Source organism: Parus major, chromosome 14 (genome assembly GCF_001522545.3).
Source record: "Parus major isolate Abel chromosome 14, Parus_major1.1, whole genome shotgun sequence".
In the NCBI taxonomy this organism is placed as follows: Eukaryota; Metazoa; Chordata; class Aves; order Passeriformes; family Paridae; genus Parus; species Parus major.
Genome location: NC_031783.1, coordinates 8,432,375 through 8,443,441, shown reverse-complemented (window position 1 = coordinate 8,443,441; position 11,067 = coordinate 8,432,375). Strand labels below are relative to the sequence as shown.

Sequence of the window (11,067 nt, the reverse complement as noted above, 5' to 3'; positions counted from 1 at the left end):
TAAATCTGCTTTTCTATTTCCTACACTCCAGAAGATGTGTCTGTATTATACACTTTTTACATCAAGCAAGTTTGTTGGGAGATTTATATATAAAAGCTATGCTAGAGCCAAAGAAAGCCAAATAAGCCCAAAAAATCCCCTTTTGAACATACAGTTTCAGGAGAGCTTAGTTACCCTTCCGAAATATGCAACTGAAAACCAGCAAACAAAATCCTCTTGGTGCATACTGGGAATACTGGGCTGCAACAGGCCCATGTGCTAATTTAAGGTGCTCAATGTGCTCCCAGCCTGGAGACTCTCAGCTCATAGGAAGCACATAGGAAAAGTGCTAAATGAGGAGGGACAGAACAATCCCTTAGAAACCCAAAATGAGACTTCAGCAGCAGGACAAACCTTGTTTTACCATGGTCAAAGCAATACATGCTCAGTGCCTTGATGGCACAAGACCTTTCTGGATTTTAGAGCTTCTGTTTGTACAGCTGTTAAGGAGAGAAATCAGGAGTGGATTTAATGTCCCATATGACTGTGAATGTCCTGTATACAAAATACTTTCTATTGCACTGAATTTTATCTAATCTTCCTTGATGTGATGAGGCTGACATTTGCAAATATTTAATAAAAATTGCGACATTCAGAAACTTCAGGGCTCACACACTTTCAGATTAAAATGAGCAGGTGTTTTAGGTATCTGCTAGCAGTGCTTTTAGTCAGTAGTGTCCTTTTCTTATCATAACCTGTGTTACTTAAGCATAACAATTTCCAATCGCATCACACCAAGCAGGAAGCACAGTCTGTCAGCATAAATCTGGATTTCAGGCAGTTATTTAAATAGTTTTTGACATATACTTGCTTCCTATGCAGATAGAAAAGTAAGATGTCCTCAGGATTCAAATAAGCTGGAAAGATGGAGAAAGAAGCTGCCTGGCTATGTATTTCCACTAGAAATTTCCACTGGAGAAATGTGTTTTTCAGACTGTGACACCTCAAACTGAACTAGCTTGATTAAAATATTTTTAAATGCCTAAGGAAGATGTTTAGAACAACTTACACCACCTGATAATCCAGGTGGTTTTTTTCAGGCAACACTTATCTAAAGCAATGAACAGTGTAAATGTCAACATGAACAGCCTGGCTTACAACTGTGCCATTCCTTATGCTGAATTTTAGTTATTTCAGTCCTAGAAGTCTAGAAGTCCTATCATTCTTTCAACAGAGGGATAAACCCATTTCAGTTTTCAGTTGCATTTAATAAAGTATTAAATCTGAACTTAAGCAGCACCATTCCTGTTCCATTTCTCCGTGTCACTGTGTGCAGTTACGCAGGGCCAGCTCCCACCACTGTGGGAATCACAGCTGTGATTCTGCTGTAATGAAACCGTTCCCTTTTCTCTGCTGAGATTTCCTGCATGCTGGGGAAAGGCATATGGACATAACTGGGCAGAACAAACTGGCCCAGGATGCCATTTACACAGTGGGGATTGCAACTGTGCAGGCAATACCAAGAAAAGTGTTCTCACAGAAAGCTGGACTCAGGAAAATTGCAAGCACTTTAAATCCCAAGATGTTTGTGTAACTGATTGTATGAAAACTATCTACAGAGAATGTCTAATTTAAGGAGGTACAATATTAGAATTAACAATCATGCTCCTTGGCAGCATGATCAGTATTTCATATTCTTCTAAAACATCAGCTTCTCTTTGAAGTCCTGAGACACAGAGGAACTGAGGCCCTTAAGTGCTGAAACAGTGTAAGTTACGAAAAAATAAAATCTCACATCTCACTTATTTCTTCTAGTACTGGTCTTTCTACCTGAACAGGTCATATGGTTTCTCCTATCAGAACAGTTTAAATTTTTAGGACTATGTTTCAGTCTTTTTACTCCTTACTCTTTTTTTTTCATAGTAAGAAAACCTGGTTAAACTATGCTTTAGTCACATGCACGTTCTAAACCATAGGACACTATAGCCTCTACTGCAATAATAAGCACTAGTGAGGACTGTGATTAATTTCTTTGGAGGTGAAGTGGGGGTGTTCTGGAGGAGCACAACTGTTAACTGCTATTTTTGACCTGCTACTCCTACTACAATAAAGTCAACTACTACTTGGTCTGCCACGTTTCTTGGGAATGCAGCTCATTTGACATAGTTTATGATGTCTGTGCTGCAATGCTGAGGCACAGATGATGGCTAAAGGGAGCACTGGAATGTATCTGGATTTACTGTTCATTAGCTCCTGGGAAGGGAAAATTCAAAAATCTGCAAAACTTGGAGCTTTTGTCCTATTTATAGAAGCATTAAGTTCAAACATCCTTATCTAATTTGGGTGGAAGACATAATTTCCCCTCATCTTAATGTCCAGGACTGGTGTTCTGGTTTGACACTTGGTTGTTTCAGCATAACAGTGAATAAACTATGACCTACTTTGTGTACTACTGTTTAATACAACTGGCTTGTGACAGTAGCTTAGGAAAGGTTTATGCTCCCACTCTTTATTGAGTGCACTTCTTCACAAAACTCTAAGAACTACATTTAGCAATTTAAACAATTGAAAACAGTAATGAAAACTATTATAGACTCAGACTACAAGAAGATGAAAATCCATTAAAGAAAATCTATTGGAATAACTTATTAGCAGGGGCTTAGAGTAATATATATATATAGAAATGAGTTTCACCCTAGCCTCCCAATGAAATGCCAAAGAAGCCTGAACATGAAATTGGAGCCACCAGCAATCTTGCCGAAATAAGACCTGACTTTTAAAGAGACAGTTTTTTTCTAAAGCATTTATAGTTTTAGCCTCTTACTATTGGAAGGCTGCCTGTATACAATTATTAGTGAAACCTTTCACTTCAGGAAATATTCAGTCATTAGTGATAGAAAAATGATCTACTGAATACAGATATATTAACCAAAGAAGTGATAAAATGGAAATGATACCCACAGACACTCCTGCAAGTCATTAATCTGAAATGGAACTGTTAGAGGATCACTCAGCAGAAGAGGCTTCTGCAAAATGTATTTTTAAAAGGGACAGGACAAACCTAATTCTCCAAATCAGGAACAGAGTTTGTCAAATGCTTAGTCTAGCCTTCATGACTGTAGAGGACAAAAAGTTTCAGGGCATTTTTTAATTCACTTAGGATCAGATTAGCAAAGCCAGAGCTGACATACAGGAGACTTCCAAACACCAACATTCAGCGATGCATATGGGAAATAAGGGCTGAAAGATCTCCAGCAGAATTTGTTTCTGCAATGCACCATTGCTTTCTTCTGATTTTGACAGGAAGACTCAGAATTCATTAGAATATATTTGAATGGCGTTTTTACAATTCAAGGTGCACAAAAAGAAGAGAAATATGGGAAGATACAAGTATTAGAGTAGATGAGCAACTGACATGAACACCTCAGAAGAGAAAAAACTTCAGAGAATTAGATGTACTGGAGACTATTGCTTACAATTATCCAATTGTCCTCCAAATCATTCAATGACCTGATATTTATGAAGAGACAGCCACAGAAACACAACAGTTTATGGAACACAATCCTGAATGGAGAAGAAAATCCAGAATGAAGGCAACCAGCACATTTCCAAAGCATCTGATTAATGAGGTACTTTTCAATATAAATAGTCAAGGTAGAAAAAGAGAATGATGGAAACAGAAAGAACTGACCAGAAATAGAAATCATTCATGAGTGGCAGGTCCTCAGCTAAAAGCATTTGGGGATTTACAGGCAGAAACCCAGAATTCCAGATTTGCTGGGCAGCTTCATGAAAACTGCATTTATACCCATTAGCCCCTTTTAGTTCTGACATTATTCCAATTTGCAAAAATGTGATAGGTTCTGTTAAGTTACCAAATTTAAACTCTTGTGCAGACTAAAACAAAGCATCAGGTAAGAAAGCAGACTGTTATGTCAGAAAAGACATCCAGGTGACTGATGCCACAGGGAGGGTTTCAAGGGAGTCAGGGCAAGCAGCTCCCGTGTTCTGCAATCTGTCACCCACTTCTTTGTGTTCTCTGAGTTGTATTTTAACACTCCACTAACACCTTGTGGTCTTCCTTTCCCTGCCCCACTTCCCCCTCCTTTTTTTTTTAACCAAGAGTCTCAAATCTAGTTTTGCTGCAGGACTATTTGGACACTTTCTTTTTCAGTTGGTGACAGCCTTTTCTCCAGGCTTCTAACACATCCCAGAGTTATAAATAGAAATTTGGGGTTTGCTTATCTAAATGGCTTACAGAAGACACCAGCAGCATTTTTAATAAAGATGTTCCAATGTTTTTCACTTTTAAGGTTAAAAGCAGAAAAAGGAAACAAAGGAGATTGCAGAACCCATGAAGAATTTCTCTCCTTAATAAAAAAAAGAAAAACCAAAAAAGAAGGTGTTTATATAATTACAGAAAAATCACCAAATTGCAATTGTCCTTTTTTTTTCCATTACAAATGATTATTAACAACTGCAGAGTGATGAGTGAATATACAGCTTTGGTACTGGAGGATTAGTTCAGACTTGTGCTCACAGGCCCGCTGCTGTGCCTGTATAAGCACAGTTCAGAAGATCACATGCTGTAGTTTATCTAAATGATCATCTTTCCTTTTTATTTTTTCAAACATTCTCAATGTAGTTTCAGAAATTAAATGTTACTGTAATCTTTATAAATTTTCAAAGATGTCTGAGTCCAGGGTGTGGACCAATAAATTGGATTCTGTGTCGTGAGTCTTATGACTTTTATCACTACATTCTCAGCTGTTAGTGCCAAGATTAAACTTTCAGAAACATCTCAAGCATTTTGAATTAGGCTTGATGAAAACCACCAGCACATACTCGGCCTTTGGTACTGCTTTGTTCTTTAATTTTCTTTTCTTTTTTTCTTAAAAAAAAATAGAAATTTTAATGTCTTCTTCTATGTAAGTCAAATTTTATAGATGTGCTTTTGAATCAAAAGTAATCATATATTTGCCCCTATTTTGACTGCAGCACTTTTGTTTTCAGAAAGAAAAACCAAATACCTGTAAATACAATCATGTTTTTAGAAATAGGTAGAGTGAAATTATTTTAAGTGCAGTGTCCTAGTGACAGCAAGGAACCTTCCACTTTTAACCTGTTTATAAAGCTTGGTTTGAAATTATTAGAAAAAATACATTCAACATATAAGATCTTAATATATGTGTGTGTATCTAATTTTTTATATAACAGATTAAAAGTGAAAAACCTTAGAATATGAGGAGGTCATCACTTAAAAGAATTCCACTATGAGATTAATTAAAGAATTACAGCTGCAGTAAAAGGAGATGAAATTAGAAACAATTATTTTGTTTAAAATCTTCCTCAATTATTTCAACCACCCTTGGTGAAAGTGGTGGGGGGAAAAAAGAAACTCTCACATAAAACTAATTCCTTGTATTTTACAGGGCTGAATTTTCCTAAATAAACCACAGAGATGCAGTTTTTAAGAAATCCATTAGCTATTCAGACTATGCCTTTTCCTAATCCAACATTAAAATTACCTGCAGTAATTTTAAATATTTTCTTAAGCCTAGTGTAAGATTTCCCATTTACAAAGATATCCTCTCTTCAATATTTCCTTTGGGAAACAACTCAGTCCTACAAACATGCATGTGGTTGTAACTTCATTTATGGCCCCCAATAATAAGGATGTTTATGGAATGAATTTAAAGAAGTTTCACAGTGTAGCCATTTTTTCTGAATTTAGCATTTTTCTCTTCTCCCATTAATTCTGCTTTGATGTGATATGATTGCATCCTTCAAAAGTATGCAGACTAGACTTCCCCTGTTCAGCTTAACTTGATATTAAGCTTTTGAATCCTTCCTCATCATTCAGGTGGAGACATCACAGCTGTATAAGGAGTAACTGCATTTCTTTGCTTCTTGACACTATGCATCTGTTCCTGCTCTAGCACCACAAATATGCAGCCTGTTCTCCCTTTCCTCTCACTCATATTTGCAAGGATTTTCCAGAACACCTCCATTTTGAGTTCTACAGAGTATTGCTGGATGCATCTTCCCAAGGGAAAAGATTGTTTCCACGAAAGAAGTATTTTTCAAATCTCTCCAGATAGGTAAGTAATGACTTTTACTGCCAAAGGAAAAATACAGCTTGAAAATTGAATGGAATGTAAAAGAATATTCCCTCCTGTATCTGGAAATCACCCTCCTCACCTGCTGTGAAGATTACTTTCTGTCTTATTTTGATTTAACTACATTTTCCACACACTGTGCTTTCTCTGTTACTCAAGTGCCTTGCATAGCCCAGGCTATGGTTGATTTATAAGACCTGCCAGCTAACAGGGTCACAATAGGTATTGCCATAAACTCAGGACTATTTATTTATTTTACTATTTTCCCTAAAAACACTGATTTTCAAAACTAAAATGTTACAAATTTTTTTTTGCAGATAAGAAGAACACGAAAAAATTCACTTAGGACAGCATAGCTGAAAATGCTGTTTGTGTAAGAACAGCATTGGTCTTTCCAACAGCAGAGAAGTAACCATTGCAACAGAGTGTCAGCAGAGTGTTTTGGTCACAGAAGTGATGAACCAAGATTTTGGTATTTTCATTAAAAAGTTTAAATACTTTACAAATTCCTTGCACTGTAGGACAGACACTTTTTCCTTTCCAGTGCTGTCCCATCAGTACTAAATCTGCACAAAACAGTGCTCAGAAGCACAATCTGCTGTTCACTCACATTCTCTGGAGGTTGAGTTTTAATTAACTGCATTTTCTGTAGAAAGCAAACGATTTTTTAATTCTGTAAAAAATTCTGGAACAAATTTATCCCATCAGCTGTGCTATACTAGAGAAAATTCTTTCTCCCTTCAAGTCTAAAGCTGTGAGCCACTAAACTGAGTCTTAAGTGTTATGCTTATCTCTACATTTTCAGTCTGAAATTGTTCAGAGTAAAGACTGTCATACCTTAAATATAGTTCATTTTGTGGAATGTAATTTTACACAGCAGTGGAGCAGTATAGCAAATAAAATGTCAGCCAAGAATGCTGCAGCTTTATGATCCTGGATATATGCTGAAAGAAACACACTTTTTTCTTCGCACTCAGAAAGAAATTTTGCCAGCATATGCATTAAAAGAGGTCAACAGTCCTGCAAGGTGCTATTAATGCATAAAGTGATTTTCATGCAGTTTTCACACTTTCTATCCTAGAGCACTTTGCAGAACTAATAGTAAAGGGTATAAAAGCCGGTCTGAGAGAGGACGGAAGGGTTTCACGGTGAGGAGTGGGAGAGCTGGCCGTGCTGTGGGGCCGGGCCCGCAGCTCCCCGGGCTCGCCTCACAGCGAGCGGCCCTCACGGCCCTCTCCTCCCCGGGCTGTGTGCTGCCCGCAGCCCTTGCTGTGGGTGGAAAGGGTGTCACTGCCGGCTGAGCCTGGCAGGCTGATCCAGCAGAAAAGCCTGCCGAGGGCGGCGGAGCAGAGCCGAGGACCGTGCCGAAGGCAGCCGGCAGCGCCGCTGGCAGGGAGCGGGGAATGGCAGCGGCCTCGGGGGCACAGCGCTGCCTTCGGAACGGGGCTGCATCTCCCCTTCTAAACCAGGCTCCTGGGCTCCACTGCAGAAACAAAACACCCGCCACAAGTGTTTCATTCTGCTCTAGTTCTAATGAAAACTCAACTGTTTGTTTCAAAACTAACGGACGTGGCTTAACGCACTTTCTGAAACACGAAAAATAAATGAAGAATTACTTTTTGGATTTGTTAATTACAACGAGTTTACAATTCTAATGTCTTCTTACTATCTTTTTTTTTTTGAGTATCGTCTACAAACACCATTTCATAAAATTATGTTTTTACCTAGAACATACCCTTGCAATAAGGTTTCATTGTGCTGAAAATCCCAAGAAAGCAGACTCTGCCTGTTAGCTCACATTAACTGAGGCTTTGGCTGATATTTCCGTGGAAGGTATGCTGATCTTTCTAGTAGTGTCAATAGAATCACATTACTGCTCGAGTCATCATTTTCTAAAAGCTATTTGGCAGCTCACCATTCATCCCCTACAGTTAGATTCAACACTGTTTACAGCATCTAATAAACAGCCATATACAAATTAAAGAGATCCTTTATTATATTTCCTAATGTGGTTAATTTCACAATAAAATGCTGTATCTACTTAAAAATGTTATTCTTTTTCCCTTTGACCATGAATCTTAATGCTTTATTTGTGATATCTGAGTTTTTAGTAACAATAAATCCTTTGTCTGCTCGATGCAAAGAGTTCAGTGGTTTAATTAAAGGGGATTAATTGAATTAACCAAATTAATTAATTTGGTTGAAACAAATGCTTAGAAAGACAAGGTTAAAAAGTAGTTGAGTTATGCCATTCATTACTGTGTGGGTGTTCACAATCCACTTCAGCACGAAGTCAGCTGGGTTGGATGGAACCACTGGTAAAAGCAGTTAAACTAACCCTGCTGACTTTACAATGCAATAGGGTTTAACGACACCAATAAACAGCAGGAGAATAACAGCAGAAAAAAGAGCAGCTGGAGCACTAACAAGATGAATTATGGCATCACAGCTGATATTGATAATGAAAACCCCTGGACAGTAACTTCTCAAACTTGTACAGCTGTTTCCAAATAGCCATCTGTCTGGGCCCCAAGGCTATTTGATGTGTGGATACTCTTAACTTAGCAGAGCTCAGTTAAGAAATTACAGAAACACTGTGATAATATTGAAAGATGATGTGATATAAGCAGTATAAACTTATATTGGTTTAAGGAAAAAAATTGAAAAGGGGCAATTTTGCAACTTTCTTTGAAGTGGTGAAACAGCTGTGTGTTCTGCAGTCCTAAAATAAATTATTTGATGACAGGAAAGCTCTGTGAGAGTGATTAAAAGGAAATTTGTTTTTCCTTTTGAAACAATTGGCAAAGGAAGTCTTATCACTACGTAAGTCTCCAAAACAACTTAAATATAGAAAGATTAAATTTCTTCAGACACAGGAGTTTTAATCAATTCAACTGTCAAATGACACAGTCCACCCTTACCCCTATTTGTCTTCACTGCAGCATTTTGAGAATGGGTTCACTTGTCCTCTGAAAATGAACTTGTAATTTTCACCTTTAAGATTTTATATGCATGAAGACTGCAAGCTATGACTGTGTAATCATCTAAAATCATATTCATCCTTTTTCACATTGCTGTATTGTGAATATATAGGTTTGTTTCTTGGAAGTGGGAAACATGCATCTCTTACTGGTACCATGGACAATGGAATGAGTGAAAAAACATGCCTTGATGAGACGATAAAAATATTAACAAGTTGTAAACAGAGTCTACGGCACAAACATTAAATTGTAATCACTTAAAAGGCATTAGCAAACCTGCAAGGTCAACCTCTGTCATTACCTCCAGGAATGCAATTCTCCAACAATTAACACTGACAGAATTAACTAGGTATTACAAAGAGAAAAATTCATCTTTTATATTTTAAATTTATAACGAGGATAATTTTATGAAAGGAAATTAGAGTTCACTGTTTTCAGATACTTAAATCCAGATATATCTGTGTTTTCTTTCAAAAAGAAAAAATGCCTACACATTTTTACCAAGTCAGCTCATAATAAACTATAGTAGAAAGGCTATGAAATCCCACTTGAAGAAAATTTTGGTTGCTGTGCCAAAATTTTCTTTATATGTCAGTCAAATCTGCTAGAAGACAACTTAATGTCTCACTGATTTTATCTTTTCATCATTTTTGTGCACTGTTACTACATGATTTAATCTTCTAGGTCTAAGCTACTAAAACCAAGAATTCTACTTCCCTTACTGCATATGAACACCCCATATATACACACACACATATAAACACAGTTTTCCCCAGTTGTGATGTATAATTTTCTTCCTCTGAATTAATTATTTTCAGCTATAAAATATCCCTTAGGCAGTTTCAAGGATTGCTAAATAAAACCTGATATTTCATAGATTAAAACTGCAACATAAATATAAATACATGTTTGGAGAATCTACACAGCCTTTGTAACGAACTCTTATCACCAAAAATTATCACTCTCCTGTCCACAAATAGGGAAAAAAAAATAGCATATGACAGTGTCAGTTCTTGAAGCAATCTGGCCTTATTTCCCTTGGCAATTTTTTAGGCTGTTTGGGTTTGTTTGGGGTTTTTTTGTTTTTTTTGCTTTTTTAGATCTGTTCTGCTGTAAATAACTACAGGAAAGTGCCAATAGAATATTAACCGGATAGAAATGTGACAGTTTAGAAAAACTGTACTACAACCCATCTGGTAAAAATCAGCCTTATGTGATGAGTAGCTGGTAGGTGTCTAATCCTGCCTAGAAAACACTGTGCCAGCAAATTTTCATAGTTTCCTGAAATTATTGAATTGTATATTGTATTTTTCATTGCCACTTTCAGCTGCACAGGCAACTCAAGTAGAAGAAGTATTAACTGTAAAGAAACAGCCAAGCATTTCCACCAGAATTACCTTCTCTCTTAGGATTAGTGTCCTACTGTGTGGCCTATTTTTTAATACAACTCAAAGTATAAAAATTCAACACAGTGTAAAAACAAGCCAACCAACCCCACAATTTAATGCACTTGCCTTTGGCTTCCTGTTTAATCCAGAATTTTTTCACTACCTCAGTAATGTGTCTCTCCTGTCTCAGCTTCTTTTGCCACTGACGTAGCTCTTGTATTTCACTATCACAACGAACCTGTGGAAGGGGAATCAGAAAAGAAAACTATTATTATATACTTTTGTGTAACCCAGGATGAGAATATAAGTTTTTTCACAAGGCTGTGGCTGGGCAAATATGTGACAGCCATCCTCTTTGCTGGGCCTGAGGTAAAAGCAAAGTCACAGAGGTTTACAGTTTTCAGCTTACACAGAAATGAAATCCACACTATTGACAAATCCAGTTGAAAATATAAATATGTCTATTAGGTGGTCACTTTGCTTACCAAGGACTCCTGAGAATGACATTGCAGTGAGATGCTAATTCTTTAAATTAATTAAAATTTAAAGCCTTTTGCTGAAGGGTATTAGTGCCTTTAGAAAAGCATAGCACTATAAAAC

General features: G+C 37.1%; 1 protein-coding gene across 1 annotated transcript in view; it reads right to left on the bottom strand.

The window, feature by feature from the left end:
- The window catches only part of IQCK (IQ motif containing K), a 36,946-nt gene that overhangs the window by 2,777 nt on the left and 23,102 nt on the right, over window positions 1–11,067 (bottom strand). The window contains exon 8 of the mRNA XM_015643204.3: window positions 10,594–10,705. Within this exon, the coding sequence (XP_015498690.1) occupies window positions 10,594–10,705 (112 nt within the window). The remainder of the gene's footprint in view (window positions 1–10,593; window positions 10,706–11,067) is intronic.